Source organism: Acanthisitta chloris, unplaced genomic scaffold (assembly GCF_000695815.1).
Source record: "Acanthisitta chloris isolate BGI_N310 unplaced genomic scaffold, ASM69581v1 scaffold42346, whole genome shotgun sequence".
In the NCBI taxonomy this organism is placed as follows: Eukaryota; Metazoa; Chordata; class Aves; order Passeriformes; family Acanthisittidae; genus Acanthisitta; species Acanthisitta chloris.
In genome coordinates, this window is record NW_008677343.1 from 541 (window position 1) to 16,809 (window position 16,269).

A 16,269-nucleotide genomic window follows, 5' to 3' on the forward strand; every position below is an offset into this window, starting at 1 on the left:
ACCCCTGAGGGACACCACTCATCACTGGTCTCCATGTGGACAATGAGCCACTGACCACAACTCTCTGGTGCGATCGTCCAACCAGTTCTTTATCCACCAAGTGGTCCACCCATCAAATCCATGTCTCTCCAATTTAGAGACAAGGATGTCATGTGGGACAGTGTCAAACACTTTGCATAAGTCCAGGCAGACGACATCAGTTGCTCTGCCCCATCCACCAATGCTGTGGCCTCATCATTGAAGGCTGCCATCACCCCCAGTTCATCTGATCTGTTAAAAATACCAAGAAAACATGTGAAACAAAAGTATGTCATATTTGTTCTATTTATTTTTTATATTAAGAACACTTTTTTTGTACAGACGTTACTTAGGACCCAACATATCTTTAGGCTTCACCCACTGGTCAAACTGGTCTGATGTAAGGAATCCCAGCTTTATAGCAGCTTCTTTTAGTGTTGTCCCCTCTTTGTGCGCAGTTTTGGCAATCTTAGCTGCTTTATCATATCCTGTGACAAAACAAAACCAACAAGATAGCCATTTGCAACTTTAGAATATTCTACAGAAGTGAGGAAAAAGTGAGACACTTGGGTCATTGGAGAATTATTTCCCTGGCATTACTATTGCTGCTTAACTAGAAGTAAACATACACCGAATGTTTACACCAACTTCTTACTTAAAGGGAAGGTAAATTCTGCTACTCTGGTCTCTGTGCATTTAAATCAAAGTTTCAGTACAACGTTTTGAGAAGTTTCTGAGCCTTAAACCTACCTATATGTGGGTTCAGTGCTGTAACCAACATCAGAGATTCACTCATCAGTTTGTTGATCCTGTCTGTATTGGCTTGGATTCCAACAACACAGTTGTCGGTGAAAGAAACACACACATCTCCAAGAAGTCTTGCAGAGTTCAAAACATTTTTAATCTAACAATACAGAGAAAAAAATACCAATTATTACAATCAGATATTACTAGCTGCGCATTCTGGCACATTTGTTCATAACCAGTGTCCCCCCTGCAATATCAGCTTATATAACAGGCTATTTTCCTTCCATTATCTGAAAGAGGCTTAGAGCATAGCCAAAACCAGGCTCTTCAGGAACTTCATAGGACAAGGAGCAATGGGAACAAATCAAAAGAGGGGAAATTTGGGCTAGATATTAAGAAGAAATTCTTTACTGTGAGGGTGGTGAGACACTGGCACAGGTTGCCCAGGGAAGTGGTGGCTGCCCCAACCCTGGCAGCGTTCAAAGCCAGGCTGGATGAGGCCTTGAGCAACCTGGTCTGGCGTGAGGTGTCCCTGCAGACAGCAGGAGGATTGCGACTACATGATCTTTAAGGTCCCTTCCAACACTTAACATTGTATGATTCTCTTTGTAGAACAGATGTACAGTAGATAGTACACCCTTCTCCTTTTGCAGGGCAAGCTCTATCACTCCTGTTTTAAGCAATTTGTGAGAAGCATTCAATAGCACAGCTCTTGTGTAAAGATGACCACAGGAGGTGTAATCATTTTGTTACACCAGTTCACAAACAATCAAGTAAAAACCACATATAGGTGTTTGAATCATTGTCATTTCCCCCCTCAGGTACCAATCACAAGAAGACATCTAAAAAATATAAAGTACAGTAATGTCTGATATTAGTTGCCTTCTCTGACAATCCATAACGTGCTACATTTTAGGAGAGGTGCCCGTTCCTACCAAATCTATCTATAGCTCTTGGCTGTTCCATATGATTTTTTCCTCTTCTAAACCAGGTGCTATATGCTTAAAATAAATATATTATTCAGATACATAAATATATTCACATTGGCAGTAAAAACCCACTACCCTAAGCCGACACAGTAATGAAGACAGAAAAAAATGCCTTTATTGTAAAATATAAATTTTATTTCAATCATTTGTAACTTGCATAATAAAAAAAGCAGTATCAGTCAGTACAGGCTGTGCAGAAAAATAACATATGACATGCTGCTTCCTTTGTGCTTCTTCTAACAAGACAACAAAACCTCAAAAATTTTCCCTTTATTTCTCTTTAGCATTAGCATTTTTTTCTGCAAGTCACCTTAACTCTTTTAAAACTATAATCCCCACCCTAACCTCTATGTTATTCCTTCAAAATCTTATAAACAGTTCTGAAAAATTTTCCGATTTCATGCCTTTTTTATGTTCTTGTCTTCAATTTTAATTGTCCTCTGTTTAATTTTCCTTCTTGGTTTTAAGAAAGAAAAAACAACCAACCAAAAAAAAAAATCCCCGAACAACACCCAAAGTAGATAGTCCAGAGAAGAAAATAAGAATTCTGACTTGGTGTCAAAGCACCCAAAATTCCGTACAAAGTGATTTATAACACTCCATTAACTCAACTTTTTAAAATTAAATATACAGAAGCAGCAGCTTCTCGGTGTATCCTACTCACACTGTAGAAGGCAGACATTATTTTAAGTACTGAAGTATAGACTAATCATTTACAGTTTTACATGCCTCACTTGCCAAAGCATGTAATCCTTTGGTATGTAGAAATCAGTAGCAGAAATCAGTAACAGATACCTGATAAAGAAAAATCCTCATTTTTAGCTAAAATAGCAAATTCTCTTTGGCTTTATACAAAATTTAGTCTCAGTCTGTGTTCCTCTCTCTCTGCTTCCTCAGGCTGATGAGAAGCATACATACTTCAGATAAAACCTTATCTGCATAAGATAGTTTGATGTAAAAATGATTGCCAGTTCCCTAAATAACAAAAGAATAAATTTGTTCTCACCGTTTATTAGCTTCTGCTGCTTATATTAACCAATTATTAGTTGAGGAGGTTTTTTTTTTGGTCATGAATGATCTGAATGTACAATTATTTTAAAAGTCCTAGATATTTAAAACTTTGCGAACTTACCATCATGGGCTTAAAGACATTCAGCTCAAAGTGTCCATTGCTTCCTCCTACAGTAACAGCAACATGGTTTCCCATAACTTGGGCTGCCACCATGGTTACAGCTTCACACTGGGTAGGGTTCACTTTCCCTGCATGTGAAAGGGAGAGAAAAAGGTTACCAAGGGGAAAACTAAACCAACCAAGCAAGCAATCACCACCAGGCAGACACCAGTAGCATCCTCATTTACCAAATCACATTCAATGGAGAATGTTTTCTAGGAAGTAACAAGCCTTACTCATCTGTATCTGTGCACCACGGAGAATAAAGTATTTCCATAAATTATATAAAACTTACTGTACTATACCAGTATTTCAGCTGGGATTTTTAGAACAGCTATGGCTGCTTTAGCAATCTACCAAGGCTTTTAGAGCTTGATCAATGTGCATGAGCTAAACTGCTGTTAATTACCACAGTTCTTAATAATCAAGAGATTATAACCTGTCTTTACTCATGTGAGTAGGCATTTCTGGGAGATGACTACCAAATTTTGGTCAGCTTAAGAAAACTATTACTAACTTGTTAGAATTACTTTGTGATAAAATCAATACACTTTGTCAGAAAAAAAGAAATCCCCAACAAACAAAAAATCCCAAAAAAACAACAAACACACCAAGTTAGAATGGTCTCCTAACAGTTAAGTTTTATGGTTGATTTAATGTCTAGAAATAATGCTAACATTCATTATTAGCTTTTTTAAAGTCAAATATGCTCATGGCCTGTTTCTTTTATAATTCATCATACAGGAAGAACATGCTTAAAATAGTTTTGAATGTACAATATTCATATACACAGACTTTTTTACGAGAGAGGGAAGAAATGATTACTAATATTATTCCTTCCTTTCTTATCCTCCCATACAATGGGATCACTGAAGAAGGCAAAATGTGAGTACATAGTACTAATCATGCTAGGAGGTAATGACAGAAGTCATTTGACATCACCATATTGCTAGAATTCATAGATTAAATATTGTTTTAGGAAAGTCTTTACATAAGAACTGTAGAGATCCTGCAATTCTAAAAGGGTTTGGGAAGTATGCCATACTAATAAGTTCATATGCTTACAGATACTACTCTTCCCCATATACTTGCCAGCACACAGCTGTGCAAGCAAGTATTTTTACAAACATGAATTTTGGTAAAATAGGGCAGTAGATAAAAACTAACAGAAGAATTGAATCATGGACTTAGTAACATTTCTGATGGTGTTTGGCAGACATCTGTTAAGAGACAGGGGTCCAAAAGAAGAAGAGACATGCAATTTTTCTAGTGTGTTTTCTCTGTACCTGGCATGATGCTGCTTCCTGGTTCATTTTCAGGCAGGATGAGTTCTCCTAGTCCAGAGCGTGGTCCAGACCCCAGGAAACGAATATCATTAGCTATTTTCATCAGACTACATGCCACCGTGTTCATGGCTCCACTGAGTTCCACTAGAGCATCATGAGCTGCAAGGGCTTCAAACTTATTTGGAGCAGTGACAAAAGGCAAACCTACAGGGAGGAGGTGAAAATACTAAACCATTGAGGCACTTCCTTGCAGACATAAACCACAAAAATCAAATACATAATTAGCTTAATAAAAAATAAAAATTAATAACACTGTAAAATCATCTTTCTTCCTTATAACTCTCCTCATAAACATATTTCTTAAACAAATTCAATATGAAAGACACAAAAAAGGCCACTAAAATATAGAAAAGTATGAAATTTGATCATCTACCCACAACAAAGGTACAAATTTCAAGCTTTCATACTTGTTGCATGCTAAGCATTACTTTTGCACCACAGTATTTTGTGAATGTCAGTAATCTTTCAGAAGTTAGCCCAGACTTATGCATTTCTTGCATTAAATCAAGTTAGATTCTTTAGATTGTCAATTGCTGTGATGCTTTCTCTCAGATATAAAAATAGAGGGTTTTGCAGAACAGTGCAACATTAGGGTAGGTAAGAAGTAATCACAATGTAATTAGCTACTTAAAGAAAAAAGATACATCCCAAGTATCAGCACTGTAAGGGAACAATAAACCATCCAGAACACAAGAAAGCTGGTTCAGGCTTAGGAGGATGTCTGCCAACAGCAAGAGCACAGGAGCAATGGAAGCAAGAGCTCTGTTTATGTTAATTGCAAATGCCTGAGATTTAAACCTAGGTTCCATAACGAAGAACATTTCTTCAGGACTGCCCTGGAAGGGAAGTCCCAGCACAACACTCTGAGCGGTAACAGACACCACTAAGGACTAACTGTGGCTGGACTTCTGCCCCCCAGAACTACTGATCTGAGCTTTTATCACCAGTTCAAAGCAGTGCAGCATAACCCCCATAATTTCTAGTGTTTTGTAGTTCCTGAAAAACACCAAATCCCACCCAATTTGCAAGAGCTTCTGAATTGCACAGCTGCCTTTTCAGCTCCAGAGATTCATCCAAACCTTTCTTCTTGTCCTCACCAATAAACATCCTCTCTAAGAACACGTGGAGCTTCCAGGAGTCTGCCCTGCTTATTTCAAACTTGTACAACCTGCCCAGGTTGAGATGCAAGAGCTTCCTAATACCACCAAAACATGCCCTGTACTGCTTCTCACAGCTGTTTACTATTTACTTCTTCCCTCTCAGGGTACAAGAGAGTCTTGATCCTCTACAAGACAGTGAATAATAGATCAATTAAAACAAAAATACTGTTGAAAAGCAGTTTCTAATTTTACAGCAAATGTAAATGACAGATGTACACATTTGGTTGTGGGCATTCTGAAAGCTGTCATAGAGGATCTGGTTTACAGTGCCTCAATGGCACTGTAAATTAAGTTTTAAGATCTATAAAGACAGCATAAAAAAAAGTCAGACAGCTAACTTCTACTTTTTCACATGAAAAAAACCACAGTGGCTTTTGGAGGGTTTTTCCCTTCTTCTCTGCCAAGTCACTGTAAATTAAGAGAGCCAGAGGAGAAAAGATCAAGACAGAAAAATTATAGTTGGGCTAATAATAGAAGCCTGAAGCTGTATCCATATCCAATAAGCCTTGCTCATGAAAACACTGTAATTTCAATCACTTACAATGCACTAATGGAAAACACTAATTTCAATCACTTACAATGCACTAATTGTAAAAATACATTGCACAAGAAACACTAAGTAGAAGGGATATAACATATGGCATTAACAAAGTTTGATGCTAAAATATAAATACAACTTGAGCTTATCAGAATTATGGAAACGGAAAGATTCAGTTTGGATTTCACTGTATGTTACATGCACTGCTTTACTGATAACTCTGAAATATCATTCCTCACCTGTCAGTTCAGCCACTTTAGCAGCAACTTTCTCAGCAAAGCCAATCCTTGTATTTAACCCTGTGCCAACTGCAGTCCCACCAGCTGCCAGCTGATACACTCTAGGCATGGTTGACTCAATCCTTGCCACACCATATTTAATTTGTTGCACATAGCCACTAAATTCCTTTGAAAGAAAGAAGGGCAAAATAAAGCAATAAGACAAGAACGAAGAAAAAGCATCTAGAATCATTTAGATTTTTAATATGATTGGACAAGGCACTAAAACTTTACACAAATGCTAAATCTTAGCATGTTTTCATTAGAGGGAAAGTATACATGTATCAGAAGACTGCTCCCATACTACAAACCATTACATAAAATATATGTAAAATTGTATACATAATGCATCTTTCTCTTGCCTTTTACCTCAATTGTGTACTTAGTAGGATCTGAATCCACAGTAAATCAGCACTACAAACCATTATACATAAAACATATGTAAAATTGTATACATAATGCATCTTTCTCTTGCCTTTTACCTCAATTGTGTACTTAGTAGGATCTGAATCCACAGTAAATCAGCTCCCAGATTAAACTAATGTTCTCAAAGTACAAATACAGAAATGGATCTTGGGCTTTGTTCACTTAATTTTAGTTACTACATTCTTGGAAAAAAAATCCACAAACTTTATCTGGATTTTTATCAATTCAGTTTAATTCATTACCAAATTACTGTAATATAAGCCATTCTTGACCATATGGTAAGATTTCCTATCTTTTATATGTAAATATACACACACAAAATCACATATCAAAGATTTTCATTCAAAATACTTAGTTGTTTTGTGTGTTGGCAAAACCTCATTCCTGTAAGTTTAGGGACTTCACACTACAACTGCCTCTTCCTTGCAATGCCAGTGTAACAGAAAAATCACATTGTGTTATTTGGTAATGAAACATCATTTAAAATCATTTATATCTTACTACTGTTAGACATAAAACACATATAAAAAAGTAACATTTATGAGGTAGTTATTAGAGTACATCCAGCAAATGCCAGTACAGACTGAAAACACTCAGACTGAGATTCAGCCAGTTTTCTATAATTTCTCTTAAACTATGAACTTCATTTAAGCATTCTCAAGTTTGCCTCAATTTCCTCCAATACACTTACACGAATTTTCCAAAGAAATGAATAATTTTACTGGTTTTTACCTGCCCAAGTGTAAGTGGAACAGCATCTTGCGTATGAGTGCGTCCTATTTTTATGATTTGGGAAAACTCTTTGGATTTCCCTTCCAGTGCATTCTGTAGCTTCTTGAGTCCAGGTAACAACACCTCATTAACCTCCTGGGCAGCTGCAATATGCATTGCTGTTGGGAAAGTGTCATTTGAACTCTGTGAAGAAAGTTCAAGAAACTTATTTACAACCTTCTCTCAACGTTGTTGCCATAAAATGTACATGTATGGCTTTATCATCTTTATTTTATAAACAAATTAGAAATTAAGCTATGAGTAAGCAACTTAGGAATGTTCCATAAGGCAAATCCCTTACTGATAAATCCACTTTTTATAACTGTACCCACAGAAATTTAAACTGAAAATTTAAATAATTAGTAGTTATGACAGATGGGCAATAAATGGATAGATGATTTCAAAGGAATTGTAGGTGACTTTAAAACACCTATCTGTTCTCTGATAATGTTAAATCCATAGTTGACTGGATACTGAGTAATCACAAAAAACCAGGAAGGGAAACAACCAAGTCAGTGGTTTAATACTTCTTTCAGATTAGCTGAAGTTTAAGAGTAAAGTATAATAAAAATGTCTACCATGATCCGACTTGTATTAACTGGATCAATATTTAACTTTAGAGACTGTCTGCAGCAGCAGTGGTTGTAACGAGGCCACCTCTGCCCAACACACTATGTATGACCTTATCTGTCATGAATGAGTTCAAAATTTCTAATCTGAAAAGCTCATATTGTTACCAACAAACATCTTAAACTTCACTTAAATGGAAAAAAACCTAGAAAATTGTTTCCAAAGCTGCCAAAACTTTTTTTAAAATCTAAACAGTGAATTTTGAGTTCTCTTATATGCACAACTCAAGAACCCAAAACTTTTGAAACCAAAATAAGTATAATAGAAGTATAACAACCTGACTTTTGTTAACATGATCATTTGGATGTACTGGCTTTTTGCTGCCCAGTGTGCCCCCCATTATCTCAATGGCTCTATTGCTGATGACTTCATTGACATTCATATTGGTTTGAGTTCCAGATCCAGTCTGCCACACCACCAATGGGAAGTGATCATTTAATTTTCCTTCAGCTACCTATAATGGAAAAAGAAAGAAAAGTTGCTCTACCAGGAAAAAAAAGCCCAATATAAACCTGAGCTTGTTATAATTAAAATAATGCTCTCCATTGTATTTTAAATCTACATATAAAAATAGTGAATTTATACCAGAATAACTGAGAGCATTAGTTGTAATACCAGCCATTAAATGGGGGGGAAAAACCCATTTGTCTTTATGAAGATACTGAATTGTAAAACACAGAGGTATATAGAATTTGATTACATGTTCTACAGTCATAGAAAGAAGACATTTTTAGGAGGTATTTTGAGTTATATCTTCTCTTTCCCAAATAATGCAGATGATTTTACAAGTCCAAACCCATCAACCTCTTAACCAAATTTTAAAGTCATTTGAATTCTAATCCTCCTGGATAGGACTAGAGGTATTAGGTGCTGGTTCTCCCTGCCACAGGTATTTGCTCAGGTTAGTAAGATCTCCAAGGCAAGGGAAGTATCTTAAGTACTTTCTCAATCAAACTCGTAAGGTGCTTCAGGGTATTGATTCAGTGTCGTGTCTCTTTCAGTTCTGACCATTTCAACAGGGCTTAGCTGTTTACAAACTCCTCATCATGGGTGCACTTCTGCCTTTTCCTAGGAAATCAAGATCAACAGCTGCAGAGTTTCACCACATATGCTGAGCACAGCTATAGAACAATTTTAATTAGAGGCATTCAGAAGTCCATTCCTTTGGGAAGCAGTCCCCCAGAAGAGGTGTTTTTGCACATGCAGTGCATGAAATCTGTGTAATTGGGCTCTGACATCTCTCACGAAACAGATTTCATATCAGGACGTTCCACACCTCTTAGACCTGTCTACATTTTGCATCAATGAAATGAGCCAGCAGATGGCTGCTAGTATCAAACACCTCCTCCCTGTAAGGTATGCTTTGCCTAGTACTACCCTGGAGCTACATGGCTTTAAATTGAGAGGTGCCTAAAAAAGACTTGTAACTGTCTTCACTGTACCTCAGCTGTAACTGAATATGTTACAGGTATAAACAAGCAAGAGAATCACAGGGACTTAAAAATATTCATATGTATTGACCTGCTGATTACCCATGGTAATAAGGTCCTGATAAGGCAAAGGTGGTTATACCAACTTACATCTTCTGTAGGCAGGCTGTGACATCTACCATCTCAAATCAAAACACACCAGCAGGTACAAACACTGTTCTGTATGATTTAAACTCTTTGGAGCCTGTTGAATTATTTACATATTCACAGAGTTTTCTAAATATGCGTTTGTGATAGCATCAAAATCTGTGCCCATAAGTATCACCCCCATGCATATTAGCCTCAGAAAAACAAAGGATCTGTTGTCACAACTATGAGGCTAGATTACCATCTCCAGATTATCAGAATACATCAGTCCTCCTGGAAACAAACATACTTTTCAGGAAAAGATCTTATGTATTTCCCATCTTATACTGCAGCAAAGTTCCCACCTCCAAGAGTAACTTGATTTCTTGATTTACCTCTTTTAAGTTGTATGAGAAAATTATTTTGGAGGTAAGGGAAAAGGACAATATTGCAGGGGTGTTAACAAAACACAACAAAAAAGCCCCAAACAAGTTTCAGAACTTACATGGCCTTTAGCCACCAAAACTTTTAATCCACCTTTAACTAGGGGAACCCTAAAAACCACAAGAAGAGCCTGAACGTATTCTGAAGTTCTCCAAAACTATTGGGTCTTCATGCTAGAACTTGTAGAAAGAGGATAAGTCTTCTGCAAATACTGAAATATTTACAGCTAGTCAGACCAGGAAAGCTCTGTTAAAAAATGCTTCTAGATAAACAGATCTGTTGATTTATACAAAGCAACACACCTGATATTCCCTCACCTCAAATGATGGTCATTCACAATGCTGCACTTGGGTGGCATTTATCCTGAGAAAGAGGAGATGCCTGTTTGTCACATCATGTGCCCTGTAGCAATAAAACTGATACTTATAAAGCACAGATTTACTAGGAAGCTTAAGCCTGAAGAGGAAATAGACTAGGAACAGAGAAACTATTCCAACTGCAGGTGGTCTTCACATCACCAAGGTTCAACTGCTTTACAAATTAGACTTTCAACATAACAAGGCTTTGCTTGGCCTGTCAGACTTCAGGTTAGCTGAATGAACTGAGATTCTATTTCCCTCCTAGATTCTTTTATACTCTTCATATGGTAAGCATCAACACTATGCAAGTAATGAGTATTCCTAATAGAGAGGAAAAAAAATCACACTGCTTTTATAACTGAAGTATCAAAATGCATTTAAACATTCTATCATTTCTATCAATGCAACAAGTAAAACAGTAAAACATTGTATTAAGTAAATGATTTCTCAACCTGAAAAACAAAATTTACTAACAATCTGAGAAATGCAAGAGCTTAACAAAAACACGAAGGCAGTTCTAGTAATTTGAACACTTTGTTCCTACCTCGTTTGCCGCCTGTACAATAGCATTAGCAATCTTTGGGTCGAGACCATAATCTTGATTTACTTCAGCAGCTGCTCTCTTCAAAATGCCAAAAGCCCTTATAACTTGAACCTAAGACACAAGGGTAAGTTTAAATACACATATTTTTCCCCTCAAAAGGACATGTTAGGAATCTATAGTGCATGTCTAGCTCTAAACCAAACTCCTTCTGATCTTAAATCCAGCAGTAGTCCATCAATCAAACCAGAGAGCAATCAGGTCACATGCCCTATGCTGCCATTAACAGTAACATTCTTCTGAGCAGTCCAGAGAACAGTGCACAGCTTTCTTTGAAAGTCCAGGTATGCTCTGAGTATCAAAGACTACATATATTAAAATTGCACTGGTTAAATTTCTAAAATATCCTTTTAAGGGAAAACTAACGTGTTTCGGTACATGGAAAATCACTATGTGACAAAGCATTGTACACACACTAATGATCTATGCACAGTTACATGTGAAAAAGTAACTTTGTATCAACTCATGCTACGCTAAACACCCTCAATAACAAACAATACAAATGCTACAGCACATTAATTTTTCCATTCGCTTTTCATCGCTGGAAAAATGAAAGATAGATTTCTATTCATCCTGGTTATTAAAAAATTAAGCAGCACAATAAAAAAATTATTCACAAGCAATATTCATTTTATTTAAAATCATAGAATTTCAGGGTCTGGAATGGACCCAAGAGATCATCTAGTCCCAAACCCCTCGGCCATGGGTGAATTTCAGGGGCTGGAATGGACCCAAGAGATTATCTAGTCCCAAACCCCTCGGCCATGGGCAGGGACACCTCCCCACTAGCCGAGGATGCTCAAGGCCTCATCCAGCCTGGCTTTGAACACTGCCAGGGTTGGGGCAGCCACCACTTCCCTGGGCAACCTGTGCCAGTGTCTCACCAGGAACAAATGCAACAAAAAAATATTTCTGCAACAGAAGAATATGTTGCCATGGAATTTCTATCCTGAATTAAAATTCAAAGCTGCCCATGCTTTCAGCAAAAGTCTAAGAAAAAGGTATTCACTTCCACATCCAAAACAAACTTAAGAAATGAGCACAGATTTGAATTACTCACTGGCATCCTTTCTGAAACACCTCCAATCTTGAAGTTCATGGTAGATCTTACGGTCTGGGCACCATAGTATTTGTCACTTGGGACCTTCAGTTCACCAAAGGTATCATATTCTATCCTAAAAGCCTCTTGAGTGGACTGTGGAAAAGGAAAAAATTTCAAACACTGGTAAACAACACATCATTTTTGAAAGCAGGTAGTGAAGGAAAAAAGGTTCAAGAAAGGGGAAAAATTACAGACCAAAGACATGCAGCTACTTCTAGGTATTTTACTAATTTTATCTTCAAAGTTAGAACATTTTTCTGGTTTAAGCACCTGTCTCAGTAAAAGTCACAACTGTGTAGCCGAACTGACCCACTGGTGACAAGCAGCAGTGCAAGACTTGAGACCTTGGCTGCCCACTGTATGAAACAGTCATCCTGATGAGAGACCCTGTTTCTCCTTATCTAAGAACTGGTAACTTAGCTAAGAATTTGCAGAATTGGTGTTTTATTAAAACCAAACTGAAGAACTAGCATGGTAGGAATTCAGGTAGCATCCACACAATCAACATACATGTAGCACAATTCCTATCTGAAATCCACACTGCACGTGACACTTAATACTGGAAGGGAGCAAATGACTAACCCGGTACCAAGTTACTGACCACAAATTATCTTCTTTAGCCTAATAAACCAGGAATACAGATTATGGGTCTGGACAGGAAGCAAGAGCAGTTTATTTTTCCTCTCCCCACACCTCAGTCAGCAAAGTCCCAATTTTCTGTGAGAAAGGTATTCATCCTTCCCTAGAAAAGGAGATTACCTTCTTCCAGAGCCTTCAGGAAGGGAAATAAGTCTTTTTCAACTTTTTATCATGTATAGAGTGAAACAATCCCAGCCCCTTGGTAGGGTATATACATATACAATGCTGGGTCCTGACCTAACCATGACCCTCAGGGCTGAGTCCTTGGGAAAGCTCTATCAAGAGAGTCAAGTCAGTGCTGCAATGCAGTGAAAAGAAAATCAAATGCAGGGAACTATTAAGAAAAGCAGAGGACAAAAAAAGAAACGCTGCTGTGCCACCATGATTCATCTACAGTTTGAGGTCTTTGTGCAGATTTGATTCTTTCATCCCCAAAAGATATATTACTGGGAACAGTTCAAAGAAAGGCAATAAAGTTGATGAAAGGTAGGGAACAACTTTCTTAACAAAAGTGACCTTTTTGTTCAGAAAAGAGATAACGTGGGGATTGAAGGAAAACTGAGGTCAATAAAAGCACCAGTATTAGCTGCTCACTTCCTCTTCCAGTACAAGAAAGAGGAGCCATAACATTAGGCTAGTACAAGTCAGGTTCAAAGCAAGGGTAAGGGAGCAGCTCTTCACACAAGTCACACACTGACCAAACTCCTTGCCAGCTGATGCTGCAGATGCAAGAAGTCCACGTGAGTTCAGGGAAGGTGAGATAAGCACTCAGAAGAAAGATCTAAAGTGGGTTGTTATACAAACCACAGACTCAGGAAATACCCTGATATGAAAATCATAGAATCACTAAGGTTGGAAAAGATCTCCAAGATCACCAAGTCCAACTTGTGATGGTTACCACCATGGCAACTAAACCTTAGCATTAAGTGCCACATCCAGTTGTTTCCTGAACACTTCCAGGAATGGTGACTCAAATGCCTAACCACTCTTTTCAGTTAAGAAATTCTTCCTGAATTCCAACAGATGGGATCACTGATGCACAGCCTCCAAAACTCCTGCTTTTGATATTTGGATGCCTTGTGTAAGCAGCCAATGTCAAGCTTTCACTGAGCCGGATAAGCAGAGCCGATTCAGTTCCAAGCCCTGCCCTCAATATCATCAGTGGTAAAAAGTTAAGCTACTAGTAACATTTCAGATGAAAAAGCACTTACACAACTGATTCCTCAAACTTACATCATTCCAGTGTCAACAATGATGAAACAAAGTTAAACAGGATCAGTACATCCTCGTACAAGTACCTTTTAGCAACGAAATCATTAGGAAAAAAAGAATACTTCCCTAGCCAGTTCCACATTACAAATTTGCAAACTCCAATGGAGTTAACAGGGTAAGGTGAATGACATTTGCTGATTCATAGAGTAACAAGTGACATTAGGTAAAAAAAGCAAAGCGATACTTTTCATCCATACTGAAATAACTGAACTGCAGTGTTACCTTTGGATTGATGGCGCAGCCTGCATGAGCCACTGTCTGAATTTGAATCTAGCAAACATGCTCCCCCCGCTGCTCAGCCAGAACTCACCCTCCTGAGTGGCTTTATGAGCTGAATTTCCCAGTTGCCATACGTAAAGCAGTTTCTGCAGTCACTTCCTGCTATAAAATGGTGCATCAGTAGCACATCCACATCAGCCCTCCATTTCCCCATCAGTGGGGTACAGAACCAAAAAGAAGACCTGGCAACTGTGCCATAATCCAAGGCAAACTCCTGTGCTCACCTGGTTTCCATCATAGCTAAATCAGCTCAGAACTCCTATTCCTTTTTTCCCTTTACAGAATAAATACATTTTTTGAAGAGGCCTTACAAGGTATGCTCTGCCCTCCAAAATCCCACAGTCCAAAGCTTGCCAAGTTAGGCAAACAGAACTGTACCTTTGCCTTGTTGCAGGGAACTAATCAGCTGGACCTGATTGCACCACAGTGCACTGGAGATACTCAAATGGCAGCACTGCTGCAATAATGCTTCTTGTGGAAAATTACATTCTGATTTACGGATCCAACAACTTTTGGATACAAGTACTGCAATTCAAAGAATCATAATTTTTAGCATGTCAAAAGGAATCTTTTGAGGCCATGGGAAAACTGAATTTGTGCTCAACCGTTCTCCTCCAGCACATGATAAATGTTTTCATTTTTAAGTGTCAATTCTCCTTTACGGCATCATTTGAGCCACCAATTCCGCAATTTACCCTTTAGAAACCAAACCCAAATATTTTACAACATCAAGCGACAGAAGGACCATTACGACCACAATTTCCCCTCAAAACATCTTGTGCAATTCAGCTCTAAGTTAAGGCAACACAGCAGCTGTACTGCAGGACAGCATGAACCTTTCGCTGTGGCTACACAACCCATTTCAAAACGACTCCTGCTGATGAAAAAAATCTCTACACACATCAAAAAGTGATAGTTTGGGTTTGTAGGGTTTTTTAACTTAAATACTGGTTGGTACATTTTTTGGCGATCCTCTTGTAAACAGAAACGTACAGAACTTTTCCTGCAAGAATTCTACAGCTGCTTGACTTCCAAATTCACTGAGTGACATTTTGAAATGACTACTGCTGTGATTTAAATCCAAGCAACTAACAATGCCTGTTCACAGGACAGGTTATATTTCTGAGCAGCAAAGAGCAAAACACCTATTTCTTGTAAAATTGCAGCCTTTCATAAACACCAAATCTTCAGCAAGTAAATGAAGGCCATGATCTATAATGTTTTTTTCAGATGATGCCAAATGGAAAAATAAAAAAGGGAACCATCCAACAAGTCAGTGGTTTGAGTTACATGGTCAGCCTTATTATGCAGATAAGTTTCATTCACCACGCAGTTCATTCACTCATTGAGAAGTCTGGTCTTTTAAGTGCTATTTTGTACACATTAATATTACAGATTACAGACTAACATCCTAGTTACTTTTATTAACTAATTTAGTAAACTGAGGAATTAATAAAATTGCGAACACCCCACTTTCTGCCGAAATTTTTCCGTCAGTCTGAATTACCTCTTTGTTTTATGGGGTGAACTCACAGAGAAGCACCTGAGGCTAAGGCTTCCATGCAACATCCTAGGTGTTATTACCAGGATTTGAAGTTCCATATTCGAATAGCATTTTTGCTTCCACGTAGAACCACATGAAATAAGTCCCACTCCCATCTGTGCCCAGGCCCACAGACCATACCTGAACAACTACTTCTGAATTACCTCTTTGTTTTATGGGGTGAACTCACAGAGAAGCACCTGAGGCTAAGGCTTCCATGCAACATCCTAGGTGTTATTACCAGGATTTGAAGTTCCATATTCGAATAGCATTTTTGCTTCCACGTAGAACCACATGAAATAAGTCCCACTCCCATCTGTGCCCAGGCCCACAGACCATACCTGAACAACTACTTCTCACCTAAAAGCACCCAGGCCAACAGACCATACCTGAACAACTA

General features: G+C 38.0%; 1 protein-coding gene across 1 annotated transcript; it reads right to left on the minus strand.

Moving 5' to 3' along the window:
• Positions 1–310: 310 nt before the first annotated feature.
• Positions 311–12,229, minus strand: FH (fumarate hydratase; the record flags this gene model as incomplete). Its single annotated transcript, XM_009076450.1, has 9 exons — positions 311–506; positions 769–922; positions 2,887–3,014; positions 4,212–4,415; positions 6,209–6,374; positions 7,406–7,588; positions 8,352–8,528; positions 10,978–11,088; positions 12,095–12,229. Coding segments are annotated over 9 exons (1,401 nt in total), but the record flags the coding sequence as incomplete, so codon positions are not given.
• Between the last annotated feature and the right edge of the window lie 4,040 nt (positions 12,230–16,269).